This window comes from Saccostrea cucullata, unplaced genomic scaffold (genome assembly GCF_032062105.1).
Source record: "Saccostrea cucullata isolate Sc308-1 unplaced genomic scaffold, CSIRO_AGI_Scuc_v1 ctg164, whole genome shotgun sequence".
NCBI lineage: Eukaryota > Metazoa > Mollusca > Bivalvia > Ostreida > Ostreidae > Saccostrea > Saccostrea cuccullata.
The window spans coordinates 774,381-792,682 of record NW_026937694.1 but is presented as its reverse complement, the minus strand read 5'-3'; the positions used below and the strand labels follow the sequence as shown (position 1 = coordinate 792,682).

The following is an 18,302-nucleotide window of genomic DNA, read 5'->3' as shown; positions in this document are numbered from 1 at the left end:
GGTTTTAAAATATACATGTGATCATATTAAGAAACGAATGAAACTGTGCAAGCAAAGTAAGGCTATGAATAAGAGCTTCATGATAATGAGGCATATCCTTAATGAAGAAAAAGTTTAAATAAATCTTTTCTTTAACATACTTAATTCACAAGATACGTTAAAGCTATCAGAGATTATGATGTCATATTACGACGCCAGTGTTCCTTTCTCGAAGATATCAAGCACGTTAAAAATGTGCTTATTGTAGTAGAATAAATTCTATTAAAGATTAATAAAAATGTTGCTCAAATCTTATGCATATTTTTAATTTGGCAAGAATGCTTTAGAAAACTGACAACGGACCTTCATTTTTTTTTCACTTTTTCTACTCAACAGTAATTAAGCACTTGAACTGTCGATATTTGTGAATCACTATGATAGATCTTTGGGATATTTGACCTTTAGTAAGACCCTGATTCTGTAAAATTACATAGGATCAGACCTTGGATCAGATATATTTTGTTGGTTTACTTTAAACATTTTAGGAGAAAGGGATAACCTCATATTATGGCATAATAATGTGTACCGGCTAGGATATTCCGTGGGTATCAAATTTTATTAGAAAAATAAGCTCTCATAATTTTTTATCTGATAAATATAGCCAATTTGTGTTTTAGTCTGTTTTTTCACATGGAAACGGAATACTGAGTTTTTATTCTCTTGCTCGGTTAACGTTCGAGACTTGCAAACACAAGTGCAGAGAAGTATATCTAAAGAATGTGTAAAGACCTCAATTTCCTTGATAGACGGATGTAAAACGCCGGATTTATGATATTGAAACAAATAAAATGTGGTTGACACTTACATGTACATATACATTGTGAAAGGTAATTTTTTTAACATCACTTCTTACACGTTATTTTATTTGACAAGTATCATGAAATTAGAAGTACTTACAAAATGCATGTTCTGTATTAAAATTTAATCTTATAGACCGTTGTGAATACAACAATATCAAGATTTTTTTTTCATTGTAATCTTTATTTGTTTGGAAAGGCAGAAATGGAGAAGAAATAAAGAGCAAAAAAAAAAAACAAACAAACAAATGTGTCTGTCAATGTCGAGCTTACATGAACTATTGTTATTCTTAATAAGTTGGGATGTAACTACCGCATTCTTTTGGTCCGAATGGCCAGTAAGGTAAGACACAAGAAATTGCAACTTCATATCCACAAAGTGTTTTATGAAAATTGATAAAAAAGAAAAAAAACTATTTGGTTGAGATAAGGTTTTTTTTAAATTTCAGACCGGAATGCCCTGATGGATACAAATCTAAAGAAATAAAATACCTTCAATTCAAATGTGTTCGTCAAGGTAAATACTTATCATACTCTGATTACAGTCGTGTACAATTTTCAATGGTAAACATTGTTGATAATGTTTTTTGCATAACTCAGTGATGCTTTTTTTACATGTTAAAAAAACTTTTCTTTTTTCAAAGCGAGGGTTGTTCAGAAAGATTGAGGAAAATTACTATATTTTGTTCTTTTTCATCAGAAAAAAATTTCTATAAAATTATCATTTGCATAGTTGCAGCTAACACAATATTTGACAAAATATTGAGTAAAATTTGGGAGTGTTGGAATGTTTTAGCGCTACTAATAGATTATCATTGTAAAAAGTCAAGAATTAAAATGTCATTGATTGTAATGGAAAAGTGAACTCAAGTGAAAAGAGAAATCATTAAAGTTATTTGCACAGGCAGAAAACATTGAAAAAAGTACCAGAAGTAGTTTAGATGACGCTCAAGTGGTATTCAATTACACATACGCCTTTCTTCAAAGTTCATACTATATTTTCATAAATATCTGTTACATGTTACATAATAATTATTATGCTTCATAGTAGAATTTTATATTTTGAAGACTGCCCTGCTGGATATTTTGGCGATAATTGCAAAAGAAGATGTGCTTTTCCCTACTATGGAAAAAATTGTCAATCGATATGTGATTGTGGCAGAAAATTATGTGATTTTCTGAAAGGATGTCCTACTCCATGTAAGATTACCTTATATATGTACTGATTTACATATATATCAACGATTAAAAAAAAATTAGAAATTCTATATAAAATGTTCCAATGCATTGAAACGATTTAATGCCCTTCATCATACAATACCCTTCCGTTAATATATTTCCTATATAAATTGAAAAAGGTAAAACAACTATCTTTAATAGTTTGAAAATTCCCAAGAACTCCAAACTATGGTACATGTAAATATTGTACTGCAGTCAATGTTAATTATGTAAATGTTGATGACTTTCAAGATGAAACAAGAATATTAACAGTCTCGTTTCAAGTCTTCATTTTAAGTTCTTAATGTCGATACAATGACCTTATTAGCTAATACAATTTAGCATGGTGTCAATTTCTGACTGACTTTTTTACACTGATTGTTGGGCCACAATTTAAACACAGAATTATCCACGGGTTTTTCCGTTATTTCCTGGTCATGACAAGGAGCACACGACTGGTGTGTGACCGGTCGGAAACGGATGCTCACTCCTCCATTGCACCTCATCCCACCTTTGATTATTTGTGGGTCCGTGTTTGCTATGCTCCAGTTTTCTATTGTTTAATGGGAGTTAGTAGAGCTTAAACATTGTTCGTCATCTCCATGTATTTCATGTATGTCTCTAAAATTTAAAATCATATTAAATGTATGCTTCAAATTATAATTTTTGAAGACAGTGACATTCCTTTCCCTTCTACCTTCGAAGTTGCAACGTGTATTTTAAGTTGTATTTCTCAGATATTTTGGATAGAAAATACAAAATTCTTTTCTAAGTATATATCACATATTCATTATTTTTATTTGATAAAGTATATTTCACCAAGTATCCTACAAGATCATTTAAAAATACTCGCACTATTTTAAAAAAGATAATAAACTTATGTAAATAACTTTTTTTCTTTATCTTAAAGTTCCTTTCTGTCCTGATGGATACCTCGGTAAATACTGTGAGACGGAATGTCGCTATCCAAACTATGGTCAACAGTGTCAACAGGAGTGTTTATGTCCTAAGGTTCACTGCAACATTTCCAGTGGATGTCTTAAATATATGAACGGTAGAGTATTTATCTAATCATAGATCTGAATTATTGCTGTAATAAATCATTGGTTTTGTACTGTGAATCTTAACAAATAAAAAAAAAACTACAAATTCCAGATTCTTTCAAAAGGCATCCAACAAAGCCATCAAACAACACGTCAACACATGCAAAGGTTGACGAAACGTACAATATAGCTACGCTAGAAAATCCATCAACCATCTCACGGAAGGGCACGGGTAGAGAGTCTTACATATATATCCTATACAATAGGAATATCATTTATTGTTGAAGGAATCACACTCTAGTTAGTAAAGTATACCAGTTCATCAACGACAGTGGGAAATGCGGGATACTTTGCATAACTGGAGAAGCCCGTTTTGCATAAATTATCCCACTATCGTTGATGTCCTTTGCATACTATACTAACTGGGCAGTGATTCTTTATATTTCCATTTCATTGTAAAATATTATTGTAGAATTAGATTTAAAAATGTAGACATAGATTTAAATTACGCGAGGACTCCCATGCCAATTTTATTAGTCGTCGTCCACAGACGTCAAACACAAAGCCAGCTGCACGAGATTTACATGCATATTTGGCCTCCTTAGCTGCTGACCTATCGCCCAACCTAATTTACATTGCGTTAGAATTGTCAAGATATCAACTCTGCTAACTTTCAGAGTTATCACAGAGAAAAAAAAAATAGAAATGGAAATATTTTCAAGTTAACATAAAGGTGATATAGAAGTAAAAATGCATGTGTTAATAATTTAGTCATGCATTTATGCATCCAGTTTGTTCTAAAAATGATCAGTTGAGTGAAATGTCTGAAATATGTGCATAAGTTTAAAAGTTTATTTAGTTGCAAAATTTCTTTTTGTTCTTCAGAGTTATTTAAAAATTGTTTAGAGGTGATAAATTGATTGTATTAAAACTATTCCTTATATCTGCTTCACATTAAGATCAACATATTTGTCCTGACGGTTTCCATGGTAGTAATTGTAAAACGCCTTGTCGATACCCTAGCTACGGAGCTTACTGTCAGAAGAAGTGTTCTTGTTCAAGAATCTTGTGCAATGCCACTTCTGGATGCCCGAGGTCAAATCATGGTCAGCTAATTTTATATTAACTCTTACTTTCATAAAGTTGTCATTTTTTTGTATTTGTAAGCTCTACAAATTAACATAACATAAAGTACAAAATGTTCGAAAAATATAAAAAGGAAATTAAATACTTTGATGTTAATTTCCTTTTTATATCTATAAAAACTCAATTTTCAAAGTTCAATTGATGATTTCCGATTTCCGTTTTTGTTTGTATTGAAAGTTTGTAACAGACACTTTGGATATCCTTATGAAATGCGTATTTTAAACACAGTTTGTCGTTTTAGATTGGGAAATAAAAAATATTGACATAAGTATCTTGTTTTTTTTAATTAGAAGAGAAAAATCGGTCTTTTGCAACAAGGAGGTCAACTGTTTTTTTTGCAAGTTCAGCAAGGACAACAGATGAAAAAGGTATTAAGCTAATAACGGGAGGCAAAGTATACCAAAAAGAAATTGCAGTTGTATATACAGGTAAAATAATTAATTTGCCATTTAGTTTCAGTGTTGTTGAGGTTGATTTTATAGTGCGGACACTATATTATAGTTTTACTCACTGACAAAGGACAAGATAGGGAAGCAGCCGAATCTGGCCCCTTATTTGATATAAAAATCAGAACACTGGTAAAACTGTGATAGTTTGTAGTTAAGAAGTTAAAATGATGCTTACTTCAAGACAAGCACTAATTTTGATTCAAAGCCTACATGGCAGCCACTAGAGGGTGCAGAAATAGGACATTTTCCCGAATTTCCTCAATTCTGGTGGAATTTCATCATATTTGGGATACATTTCTCTTCGGAAAACATAGAGCACACGCTTGCCTATCTGAGATTTTTACATATATACTGCATCTGATATCAGTGTATAAAATATATAAATTTAGTAGATAGGCAAGCGTGTGCTCTATGTTTTCCGAAAGAAAATGTGCTGTAAAATTAGTGAAAAATTACATAAAAATGAGAAATTTCGAAAATTGACCTATTTCCTGACCTCACTGTGACCCCTGTATTTCCTAAATCTTAAAACCAACACTCATTACGTGGCAGGGGTTGAAACAGGTTTTCATGGATAAACTGTTGGATCATTCTGAAAGACACCCCAAATCGGGGACCAAATACTGTTCTTACGCTATCTTGTCCTTTATATTAAATGTTATTTTTTTTGTATCAGCACTGTTAAGGTAGAACCTATGTCGGAGAAGTCTTTGTCACAAGATTTTCAAACTTTTCATAATGATAAATTAGCACTTGCTTATCAATCAGTTAAAAACACATGACATGTTTCCTTGTTATTAAATGTAGTGCAGCCATTTAAACATGGAATGATAAATACATATTGCGACTTCACAATTTCAGTCATTTTAGGGGTACTTGTCATGCAAAGAAGACAACAAAATCCCAGAAATGCCTCTTTAAACATCGTTGTTTTTATTATTTATTAATTGAACAGTATTAAACAATATTTCCCGAGAATAAATTCTTTTTTATTCAATTGACATAAAAGATAAGTCCACATTTTCAAAACTATAGGCAAATGAACTCTATTTATTTTCAGTCAATTTTCCACCCTACATTTGTAAATATATATCAGAAGTCTTTGTCACAATGTTTTCAATCTTTAATATAATAAAGAACATACCCAAATAATTACAAAAAGTGATTAAAATATATACCTTTCCCCTCTAACGAATGAGAGATAGGTTATTTACCGATACTAATATTCTTGACCTTTTTGCACTTACACGGATTTTATTATTAAATGACTTTTCGGGGCTACTTTCAGCTTAAAAATGTTTATAAAAAATTGTGCCTTTAATTTAAAAGATCATATTTAATAGAGAAATTGTAACAAAACTAACTCCAAGAATATGAATAAGTAACAATTAATTATGAAAAGGAATGCACATCATTCCATGATAGATATCACAAAATGTACACACAATCTACAACACGTACATCTTTGACTTTCATCAAGATATTACACTATTTACCGGTAGTTGGCAACTGACGATTTTTTAAAAAGATTTTTGCATTCCTTCAAAATAGTTACATACCATTTACATTATTACAGTTTGTTGTATACAAGGCAATTTCATCACACAATATAGTCTTGGATTTGTCAACTTAATTAAGGTCAAGATCTATTAAATGAAAGGTGCCTACAGGTTTCTCTAATTCAAGAAATATATTGTGATTAAGCATTATATTAAAAAATATATATAAATCGAATATTAAGAAGATTATTTCGGCATGATTTTAAATTGAATTCTGTGAATTTCAAAATGCAGTTTTTTCTACCATTTCTATACTGAAGCTGAAAAGTACGGGAACTGATATTGAATTAATTATGACGTCATAATGGATCTAGCACAGGCTAAACACATTCACTAGTTATGATGTCATACGACGTAGGTTCTACGTTAAATGAGCACGTATGTTTTCTATTTGTTTTCTATTAATAACATACAGAAGGAAAGATGGAAGCAAAAGCACGTCATCAAGTAAAAGGAATTCCCAGTGTAAATATTGAAATTTTATGGAGTATCGTGGTATTGGCTGTGCTAACCGTCTCCCTGGTCATTGGACATATCTATCTGACTTTTTCAAAACGGCTTCAAAGAAGAAGAATACATGTACAGAGTTCAGAAAATGTGTATTCTATTGCTGATGATGAATAGGTTAAACTTAAGTGGTTTAAGCTTGAATATAGTTTGATGTAAATTAACATTTGTGAAATTGGCTTTGAAAATGTACATTAATTTTGTGGATGATACAATTGGCGAATGGGCAATGAGGAAACTCAATATAGTTGTCAAAAAATATAACTACCCGGGTATTGAATTATATTATGACAGCTCAGATAGTTTGTAAGCCCGTTAAAGTCCTCAACTCAGTATGATACAGCTTGAATCTATAGAAACTTAGCATATGGGTGCTTATTTAAATTAATATGATTCAGTGACTCAGTGAGCTCAGCAAAGATTTACTTATATTGAGATCTTATGTCCTTAAGGTCAGCCTATGATTACTCATACATGTATAAACCGTATCCACTTTGTACATACTACATGTTTTGTCCTTTGAATAAAGTAAATAGCTTTAGGAAAAACGAATGTGCTTTAAAACCCAAAAATATGGTGGAATTTTTTTTTTATTCAGAGATCTTCTCAAGTAACAAAAAAAAAATGATTTTCTCATTACAATATCACATCATGATTGCAATGAGTGCCACATAATTATCATTAACTTTGAACTTTATAAATTGTTCAGACCTGGTTTTGTATTGCAAAAAAAGTTTGAATAAATATTTATATCTGTATGTATTTTGTCAATCGCTCTTTCTTTCATGGCTAAAACTGTTATTATTCACAAAAGTGAGGTTTTAAAAGTAAATAGTACTTAATCGAACTATTGCTCAAAGATTGCCGGAAAAAGGAAATAAAGTTTTCCTCTTTATAATAGATCTCTTATTATCGATACATAGATATACATGTCAAACTATCTGTAGATAATATATTTTAGTATCAATACATCAAATGGATAGTATGTTATTTTTCTTTTTTCCAATAACACCTGTTATTTTTGATCTTGCAAAATGTTCAGAAATCCCGGAATGTGCAGCGTACGTGTTTATCTTCCTTAAATATTTTTAAGACCCTTAGAACGCTGAGAGGAGGTGGGAGATTTTATTCTGAGTATGGTATTTTGCAATAGCAAAAACAAGGTTCGTTTTGGGCTTTATCAAGTTATAACCGAAAAAGTTTATTGTTTTTGAAATGTAATGAAAGTAGCTTTTCCTATGAGTTGAGTAGATGAATATGGTAAATCATTAAAGAATATGGACTGAAAAAGACCCTCCTGAAAATGTGACGTCATTAATTTGGTAAATTTCTAAATTCTACGCAGAAAAAATTTAAAATGATCCATTTGTGTGCTTATTTTCTTTTATAAATTAGAGTCTGCAGTTGCTGCCCACCTCAATGTACAAGTTCATGACGTTACAATTAGCATGTACGATTTCATAATGTAACAAGATGTGTTTATGAACTCATCTGATAAAGTTGTTCAGTCACACATTTTAAACGCACTATATGTATAAAGCTGTTCAGTCAAACATATAAGACGCACTCTATGTATAAAACTATATTCAGTCTAACATATTAGACACATATAGTTAGGGGTTAATGATGGTGATTATTATTGTTTTAAACCGAATCGGCAATATTTCAATATTTCGGCGGGGGTTATTCACGAAAAAAGGACATATTACCCGCTACTCATGAAAAGAGATATGTAATTGTAGTCACAATGAGCTATAGCGTAAAGGCAGTTCTTCGTACCCCTAAAAATCTAAATAAGGAAATAAAGTGCAAAGTTTATATTCGAAAAAAAACAAAAACATCCTAATAAAATGTTTAAAATGATACACAGTTGAGAACTGACCTTTGACGGTGAAGACATTTTTTTTTAACTATTCTTATTTCTTTTGCGATACATACCATTGATGTTCCAAACTTTCATATTAATTAGATACTTCGATATATCTTTGTCTCCGGTCATATTGTGCGGAAAAATTAATAGCACAGTTACGGAATAACAATATATTGTTTGCAATGAAATTTTATCGGGAGCAATAGTTTTCTTGATAAACAAAAAATAAAAAAATTATAAAGTTTTTAAAAATATTCTAAATGATCCGTATTTGTTTTTGAGAATTAAAGTTAAATGTGGAATGAGGTGTATATACCATTTACTACATAAATTATTAAAAAAAAGTCTGCATACATGTAAATATTGCAGACTTCATAAGTATTAATATCTGCATACTCTAAATACACTTGAATGGAATCACTGAAGTGTTTTAGTTATATTGCGGAGGCATGAAAGGCAATCGCCGAAGTAACTTTGATTTCTTCATTTTTTGTGAGAGGGGGATATCATATATTGTAAGGTCGTAATCAAATTCTTCTCCATCCTCAGCCTTATCACCAATCATCTGTTGCCAGGCTTCTATTCCTCTTTCTTTTAAAGTACCTAATTGTGAAATATAAGAAATATTATTACATGCATATCAAAAGCATAGATTCACTCATAAAGAGAAATAATGTTACATATATGACGCCATTCCAATTTCAGTGATGCATTTATTTGCAAATGAACACATCGATCTGTGTAAGTCATAATTTCCGTTAAGCAGGAATTTTGTTACGGTAATGTTCATTTAGCGCTTAAAAGGCATTCATTGGAGTAAACTATGGTGTTCGGATAGGGCCACTTGCTATTTAAGCTCAACAGCTCTTTTAGAAAAACATATCATGCCGTAACGCTAATATACATCTCGCCACTACAACATTAAACAACACGATGTCACGCCAACACGAGTTTGCACAACACACCATCACGCCAACACGAGTTCGCTGTCGCGCTAACTAACACACAACTCGCAACGCCATGTTGTGTGATAGTGCGATAGCGTGTTGTGTGAACTCGTGTTAGCGTGACAGCGAGTTTTGTGTTAGCGCGACAGCGTGTTGTGCGAACTCGTGTTAGTGCGACATCGTGGTGTTCAGTGTTGTGATAGCGCGACGGCAAGTTGTGTGTTAGCGCGACGGCGTGTTTTAATGAACGCCATGTTAAGCTTTAGGAAATGGTCCTATCCGGACACCATTTAAATCAAAGCGTGCCTTTCTTCCCCTACCTCTGACTGTGTTGTCCAGTAAACAAGCTATAATCCCCCCACATAAATTAGGATTAACCATAAGCATTTTTATTATGCTGTCACGTGAAGGGGATCCTGCAAATAGAGCATCGAAATTTAAAATGCGTCAAAACAACAAGCACGAAATTTACATCAATACATTTTTGGATTGTTATTTGACCTCAGTTATTTTATTTAGTAAAGGTTAGAATTTTTATTAAGTTTTTTGTCTTTACATCTTTACATACAGTACACCCATCTCGAAGACAAAAAAAGACAAATATAATAAAAACAAAGTTATATAGGGTCTCAGCAGCCAGTTTATGCTTAGCTGTCCAACCTGTTTGTATTGCATCTGGGTTTATCTCCAACCAGTAGGGGATCATGAGACCAAACAAAATGGAAGTTCCAATGATCGCAAGATTTCTTGACGAGCTAAGGGAGACAACTTGTAGATTAGACAGGACGACGCCATTAAACATGCCAAACATTACAATCAGGGCCCCGCCTAGGACTGGGTAAGGGATAGATAGAAATACAGCAGATACTTTTCCAATAATTCCAAATACAATATATATAAGACCAACAGCAAGAAAGACATCTCGACTGGCAACCTGTCAAATATATTGAAGATAAAAGAATTGTTATTCTGTATCAATGCAAAAAGTGAAAAGAAGCATAATTATACAATGTACATGTACAAGCCATGGTCATAGCAGTGGGTACCTTTAATTTCATGCTATAAGAATATCAATATGTTATGAATAACTATTACAAAGATAAAAGACTTTTGTCTCATCTTTAACATTATCACAGTCTGGAGAACCGGGTTGCTGAATACATTTTACATTCTATTTCATGCTTTGATAAATGGGATATATGTGGGAGAATTCCTCAGTATAACTAGCACCTTAGTTACACCTATTGCACCAATGTTCCCGCCATATGTGGTTGTGGCGTGTCCACATCCCATTAAGCCTGCTATGAGACTAAAGAAACCTTCCATGGCGATTCCACGATTAACGCTATGTGAAGGTGGGGGTGGAACATTACTCATTTTTGCGCATGCGTAGTAGTCACCGATGGAGTCGAGAGTTGATGTGATGGTTCCTATTAGGAATCCCGTAAAAACACTCGTACTGAATGACATTGGTCCAAACTGTCCTATAGCCAAGAAAAATAAAAATTGATGATAAATATGTAAATGTAAATATTACATATTAAAATCCATATCATATGTCAAATATAACAGCCCGAATTCAGGCCCCATATCAGCCCGAGGGCCGAAGGCCCGAGGTTTTACAGGCACAAGGGCTGATGTGACATATGATATGGATTTTAGTATGTAGTATTCTATTTATCATATATTTAAAATACTTAATATGCGAGTTCACATATGGTCGTTGAAGAATGTTTGTGCTTGTTAGTGACATTTTTCTTTAAAATTTAATAGAGCCAATTTTAGGTAACTGGAAAAAAATTAAGACCACAAATGTCATTAAAGAATTATTTTATATGAATATTTAAATAAAATCAAGTAAATTAACTTTTAAACTTAATACAAACATTACTTCCGGTTTGATATGGATTTTCGGCCCGCCGGTCCGATACGAGATATGGCTTTTCGGACCGGTCCGTGATATGAGGTATTGTGACGTCACCCGTATCACACCGTGCAGAATCGGTGTATTTACTACTAAGTATATGATAAAGTGTAATTATCAAACTTCATTGATTTAAAAGATAAACAGTCAAAATCATATCTAACAAGCTAATTCAGAGAACCCGTATTCCTGGAAATGGAAGTTTTACAGCCACAAACAGAATGTGTATTAAGTTTACCACCCTGACCTTTGACTATTTGACCTCAAAATGTACAGGGGTCTTTTGTGGGCCACAGAGACTTGAGATGTAAATGTCATTGCAAAAGCTCAGAGGTTTCTTCAGATATCTCATAGGAATTTAACGAATGTGTTTAAATTGGCGGTACTTTATAAATTCATGACTTTGACCTCTGCCTTCAAAATCATTTGGGATTTTTATTACACCATATGGAATTGCTGTTGAAAATATTATCGTAACACCGCAGAGGCTTCTCAAGATATCGCCAGGAAACAAAAGTGTCTCAGACAGGAAAAATTAACAGAAAGTCGGACAGCTAGGCAGCAAGACCGAAGGATGTAAAGGTAGACTGAAATTATTACCCAACATTTCAGCAAGGGATAAAAATATTATCCAATTCCACAAAAATACTGATTAAATTTATTGATTGCATGTTGTTTAACGTTCTTTTCGAGAAATGTTCACCAATATGACTTTGACACGGGACCTACATGTAGGTTTATACCGAAGGACCGCGGCCGGTCTTCACGTCCCATTGAAGGTTCGAACTCACAACTAAGGATCTTAATTCGGGACTCTAAAACAGACTCTCTAACTTCTGCAACACATCGGCAATTCCATGAAAATAAATTTAGTAAGTGTTGTGTCAAAAAGTTTTTAAGAGTTAATTTTTCAAATCGGAGATATTTCAAGGTCTACCTGGGTAAGGTATGCGAAACCAAGCGGCCTTTCTGATGGCACTTATTCCTGTATCAGTCCTGGCTAGCTTATCGTAAGGATCAAAAGCCCCTGATACTGTCATAATGCCGCATACCATCCAACCAACCAAAATTCCTATTAGAATCTGTTACAATTGGTCAAAAAAAGAACAATTTTCAGATCATATTCTCTGTTATGTCAAATAAACAATGTAATTTTTTTTTTCATATAGAAATCTCTTCATTATTACTAAATAATTTAATCTATTCATGCTTCATTTATGGATTTTATACCGAATAAACTTGGTGCAATGGAAACCATAAAATGTGAAATCCCTTCTTTCTCGTCCACATTGGTATAGGTGTGTTATGATGACTTAGATACAACGACAAAATCAGGGAAACTGCTGTTACCCTATTTCAAAAAGATCAGTGCTTTTTCATCAATTAAAATGCACTTGATTGAGAATCATTTAAAGCCAATGGTCTACAATTTATGAATGGAGAGAAATTGCAATTTTTCGACAGAAATCGTACCTTTTAACAGGACATAAAATAAGCTCTGATTGTTTAACTACTCATGTTTCTTTTCCATCCTATTCGTTTTTTTTTTCATTCATACAGGGAAGTAACTACATACTGGTAAAGGACTTCACACTTAGACAAATAAAATAATTTTTGTACTCACAGCAGTGCAACGCCCCAGTGAACGGAAGCAAATTTAACGCATGCTCTGACAATGAAAATGCAACTCAAAAATAGAGTGGGAACGATGGTTATTGGTCCAATGAATTTCAGAAGGAGGCTCACTAGACCTGTTGCCCCGAGTAGACATTGAAATGCTCCAGCAGCCACAAGACTTCCCTGTAACTAAAGAAGAGACACTCAAACGCAATTAATGTCTACAATGTTCAATTGTGTCAAGATGGAGAATATAACATGATTGTTTCCTTGTTTGGATTTTCCGACTTGTTCAGTATATACAATTGTCTATACGGAATTCTTAAAATTACTTGTATAATGAAACCTAAGACGATGCTATTATACTTAATTGTATATATTCCTAACCTCTCGTATGTTGTTTAGTATTTTTTCTCTATGGTCCGTTATGATAGATGTGTTTGCACTCGTAGAATTTAAATCTGAAATGTTAGATAAACGTTAGTGCTTCAAATTCAGGACATCGGAAGAAGAAAGCATCATATTTATCTATTGGTTGTGATTTTTTCTCTTCTAAAAAGCAAACATTCATAAAAAACGACCATAAATGGATTCAAAGAAACAATTTTACTTTTTTCTTCATGGTCGCAGGAACCGGAAGGAGGCACAGGGCAATCATTTTGCCGATATATAGATTACTAATAGTAAAAATTAATATTATACACGTTCCCTCTCAATCAAAACGTATGATGACCTTTTTAGTGCCCCTCAAATGTCAATCGAAAATGTATGGCTGCCCCTCTCCCCCATAACCTAATTTGCTTCCTATGGGCCCGTCCTTTGTGTGTATGCAGGGTGGGTGCGGGGTTAGGGAGCTTGGAGTAAACCATGGCATCCTGGTATTCATAAATACCTTTAATAAACTTTTCAATTGGATTGCCTTAATAACGAAACGCAATATTCATAAATAATTAAATATACATGTTTTCTGACAGCATGACTGTACAAAGTGTTGCATTGTCTGTGTAATATACATGTTGCAGCTTTGGAGGTTCCTTCAATGATCTAGTAAAACACCATGAATTTTAAAAGACCTATTTGAATAAAAAAAATTAACATTTTCCGTAATTGATGCTTTGAAAAATACCAGGGTTAATGTTGTCTGTAAAGTCACATCTCGTCTTATCCAAAACCTGCAGAGCTAGTAGAGGAATTAGATAGTCACTGGCTGCTCCTTGAAATAATGGAAGTCTACAGTGCATGGGGAGAAAAAAAAAATAAAATTAACATTATATTTTTTTATAGATGTGATCAACATATTTAAAATACAGGAATTCGAAACTGTCTTATTCATTTAAGAATTTGCATCCGTTTTACAAAGCAAAACATTAAATTGATTGTCTCTCAGTCTGTCCGTCTGTTATAAAACTTTTACCCTGGTCATAATTTTTGAATGAAAGATAAGGTATTTCACATTAACATTTCCTGTTACATGTCCTTTCTAAATATACTATGAGTTTTGCCCAAGTGACCTTTTAATTCAACCCCCCCCCCCCCCCCCCAATCAAAATCACTTGACATTCAGATCATAACTTTTGATAGGGAAAAAAGAGCCTTCATATCAAATATAACATAATTATTACCTGTGACTAGATCATTTTGAATACACTACAATATGTGACCCTGTGAACTGGACCTTGAAGCTTAAGATACTTTTCTATAATGTTATTTTACTCATAAGTTTTGATTGAGAAGATCAGGGATTTGTTATAATTTGATATTTGCATTTTATGCGATAATGCATTTCCCAGCATGTTATGTTTTTGTTTACCTGTTTGATCTTAATCTTCACACTTAATCTATTTTTTTTAAATAATTTAAAGTTTTGTAACTGCTATTAAATGAAACATAATGGGGCTTTCATATTTGACTCAATATGCCAAAATGATGGCATCCTATCCAATAAACACCAGAAGCGTGAAACCACTATTCTGTAAATATGCTTGTTAGTGTTGCAATGTAAATGCTATTACCTTGAACCGATCAGAGTCATAAACACTGTAACAACCCCCGACATCAAGAGAGTAGAACTCAGAAGTGTGGTTTTGATGTCTTCCATGTGAGCTGCACACGTCACATCAGCTACCAAAAGGGAGATTGCCATATTTCCGGACAGAGATATTAAAGTGTGCTACATGTAGTAAAAAATTGATTTAATTTTTTTATAAATCTTATGCATAATAAATATCCGAAAAAAAATGGAAATATTAAATTAACTTTCAAATGTTAATGTGTAGGAGTTTTCAGAGTTGAGATTTTGTATAAGTACATGTAAACGTAAGGCCATGCAAATTTAATTTGTTCGGCGTATATCTGATGAAAAAAAATTCGAGCAGGCAAGCGGTGAATAATATGACGACTTTTTTGTAGGCAAAACATGAAAAAAAGATGAGCAAATAATTATGTATTTTCTCTTCTTTGCTTGTAGAGTAAGCAGATTTTAAATACAAAAGATATAGCTAAAAAGAATAGAAATAAGGTCAGCACAGAATTCTCCAGGTGTTGTAAATTTAAACTAATATTGTTTTGTTAAAAGAAAAGCAATCGGGTCCAGCAAGAAGTTAAATTGTTGTGGCCTTATTGTATTATAATCGTTGCTATTTACTTCAATAAATAAGAAATGGCATAATCTAACACACTTGTAAAAAAAAAAATAAATGAATGGCAAAGATCTGTCATTAGTATACAATTACCAGAATGTTCACTCAATATTTACTTTCATTTTGTTCTCCTAATTTGGTAATTTTACAAGCAAGTAATATAAGCAATCTATATAATACCTGTAGACCACAAAAGATAGTCAGGTATACTGGAGGATGGTCGGCCACTTTGTACAGAAGTTGATTCTGTCGTTCATCTTTGATCTCCACAACCGAATCTCCTTCAACTAATCCTGTCTCATTCACTAATTTGTCCGATTCTAATGAATATTCGCCATCCTTGCCATACTTAATCATTTTCGAGTTTTTATTCGAGTCATCTTTAGATCCCATTTTTTTAAGTAATAAAAATGACAAAAAAATCTCTTCTATAAATAATTTCAAACGAACAACGTGATTTACTTACGTCCTATAATTTACACCAAGTCGACATCTAGATATTTTCCATATAATTTTAATCTAAAGATATGTAATGGCACGAAGTTTTCTGCAACCTAATGATATATGCATGTGCATATACATGTATACTTAAACGCAAAAGAAATTCAATAAACAGTAGTGTACAAATATTTGATTTTTCATCTAATGATTTCAAAAATGATTACAGTAAAATCAAATTTGGCTTTAAAACGTCAGGGATTTGATAAAAATCTGAAATGGTAATCTTTTAAGGATATCCGATTCTCAGCCAGAAAAGATAATTCCAACAATTAATAGTTAATTTGAAATGCGTCAAAATGAAGCTTGAAAATGAAATGTTTTCATGCAACAATTTTCATTCCATTCATCTTTATAAGATTCAAGGGTTTTGGAAGTCTTAGAAAAGGTCTTGTAAAAGTTGACATTTGTACCCTATAAAAGGAAAAAAAATAATACAGTTTTGGAGATTTGCTTAAATCCAGCCTTAGATACCAATGCATGATATGAAATAAGAAGTGATTTGTGGTGTCTTGTAATGATAGCAAAAGCCTTTTACACTATGTATTATAGAATACATGACCGAAATAGCAGACAAAAAATACCAAATAAGTATACATTTCATGACAATTTCTCTGAATGCCTGGATACCTATCGTTTTTTAACCTAAAATATATTTGTTGATCAATTTGCAATTAGAAAATGCATTGCTGATATTTCCAATTCGCTTTTTTCTGCAAAAATAGTGGAGATTTGACAATTTTCCCTATATAATATGATTAACTTTAATCTTCAACTTTAAAGAAATACTGTGGATAAATTTACATAAGTTTGTGATTTCAGAGATACTTTTATGAGTAGTTTTGGTTACTTAACTGCTAATTTTATAAACCTGAGGATCGGATTACCTTAACTTAAGAAAGGAGACTCTTAAAAGACCCCCCCCCCTCATCCATTTTTAAAATTGCAGCGTCCAAGATTGCTATGCACAACAATTGTTCCCATTTGTCGTCTTATCATTTCAACTTCAGACTGAAAATTATTTTAATTAATTAAATTCATTATTTACCGTATGCTGGACATAAAAAACTTAGAAATCACAGGTTAATTTTCTTCATTTTTTTTTTTAAAACCAACACTTGGTGTGTATGAATGATGTTAACTTACTCAGCAAAACTTTTTGTTTTATATAATACCGCATATTTGAGTTCATCTCATAATATGCGTCGTTATCAAAGCTCTATATCCTTTAATTATTTGTCATCATTTACCTCCTTTTTGTGAAAAATCGAATAAATGAGATAAGCCGGAATTTATTTATCCATCCATACAGTGTCAGTACGTAGTCACTAGGTTTACGGGTTATCTCCCCTTTTCTATGCATCAATGAAAGTGAAAGGTGGGTGATGAAAGTATCCGATTTATTTTTCTGTATTATGAAATATTTTATCATACTTTCCAGTTTTTAAAGTCAAGTTTCAGTCAAAGAATTATTATGGATTATCTTATCAACATTGATATTGCTCGATGGCAAATATTTCATTGGATTGAAACAGATCGATTTGCCTCCTGTCCATACTTTAAACACTGGCACATATGCACATGGTACAAGATATACAAGTATGGTAGTATTAACCAACTTCATCAGTATATTTTGAATGAAGAAAAGCGTACTTAGTGAAATATTACTAGTATTTAAACAAAATGAGCTAATCTAAAAATAGGTCTGAACTTCAACTTTGTTCGGTCCATGTTATTCAAGGTCATTGATCAAACATCCGTACACATGGTAGCCTATATTTAGATACTTACATGTAGGTCCCTTGGCCTATCTTTAGGGGTTTAGAAATGGGAATATACATGGTTATAATTCTTACAATATGAGTATGGTTTTGTAACTTTGGGATTGTTGTATTTATCAGTTTATTCAAAATATTTTGTGACAAAAAAAAAAAAAAAAAAAAAAAAACAACCTTTTCCTTAAAAAAGTGAATAAATAGAAAACGTACAGATTGAGAATAAATTAAAGTTTGATAAAGCTATTGTATCATGTCTTTAGAAATGTTATTT

At 32.3% G+C, this 18,302-nt stretch overlaps 2 protein-coding genes across 5 annotated transcripts in view; one reads left to right on the top strand and one right to left on the bottom strand.

Annotated features, from left to right (window-relative positions):
• The window catches only part of LOC134248699 (cell death abnormality protein 1-like), a 32,389-nt gene extending 24,873 nt beyond the window's left edge, over positions 1-7,516 (top strand). Inside the window, exons 1-8 of one of the 4 annotated variants that reach the window (XM_062731100.1) lie at positions 1,070-1,179; positions 1,286-1,353; positions 1,905-2,036; positions 2,965-3,108; positions 3,210-3,329; positions 4,057-4,203; positions 4,534-4,611; positions 6,667-7,516. In XM_062731100.1, the coding sequence (XP_062587084.1) occupies positions 1,085-1,179; positions 1,286-1,353; positions 1,905-2,036; positions 2,965-3,108; positions 3,210-3,329; positions 4,057-4,203; positions 4,534-4,611; positions 6,667-6,875 (993 nt within the window). In that variant the 5' untranslated portion in view covers positions 1,070-1,084 and the 3' untranslated portion in view covers positions 6,876-7,516. Of the gene's footprint in view, positions 1-1,069; positions 1,180-1,285; positions 1,354-1,904; positions 2,037-2,964; positions 3,109-3,209; positions 3,330-4,056; positions 4,204-4,533; positions 4,672-6,666 lie in introns of those variants that run through there. The other 3 variants (XM_062731099.1, XM_062731102.1, XM_062731103.1) reach the window with 3 other exon arrangements.
• Positions 7,510-16,187, bottom strand: LOC134248696 (solute carrier family 23 member 2-like). The gene is made up of 11 exons (XM_062731097.1): positions 15,936-16,187; positions 15,129-15,286; positions 14,243-14,346; positions 13,504-13,577; positions 13,124-13,305; positions 12,730-12,850; positions 12,437-12,581; positions 10,806-11,059; positions 10,236-10,509; positions 9,896-9,991; positions 7,510-9,231 (listed from the first exon to the last, which is right to left on the bottom strand). Exons 1-11 carry the CDS (start codon positions 16,146-16,148, stop codon positions 9,059-9,061), a joined length of 1,794 nt encoding a protein of 597 aa, XP_062587081.1. The 5' UTR covers positions 16,149-16,187; the 3' UTR covers positions 7,510-9,058.
• Between the last annotated feature and the right edge of the window lie 2,115 nt (positions 16,188-18,302).

What these genes read in the sequence shown, in the direction of transcription:
- LOC134248696 (XM_062731097.1), bottom strand. Translation starts at nt 16,148, where the DNA reads ATGGGATCTAAAGATGACTCGAATAAAAACTCGAAAATGATTAAGTAT. An exon ending in ATGACTCTGATCGGTTCAAG is followed by an intron (nt 14,347 to 15,128) that starts GTAATAGCATTT and finishes CATGCACTGTAG; the next exon opens with ACTTCCATTATTTCAAGGAG. An exon ending in CCCAGATGCAATACAAACAG is followed by an intron (nt 9,992 to 10,235) that starts GTTGGACAGCTA and finishes CTCTATTTGCAG; the next exon opens with GATCCCCTTCACGTGACAGC.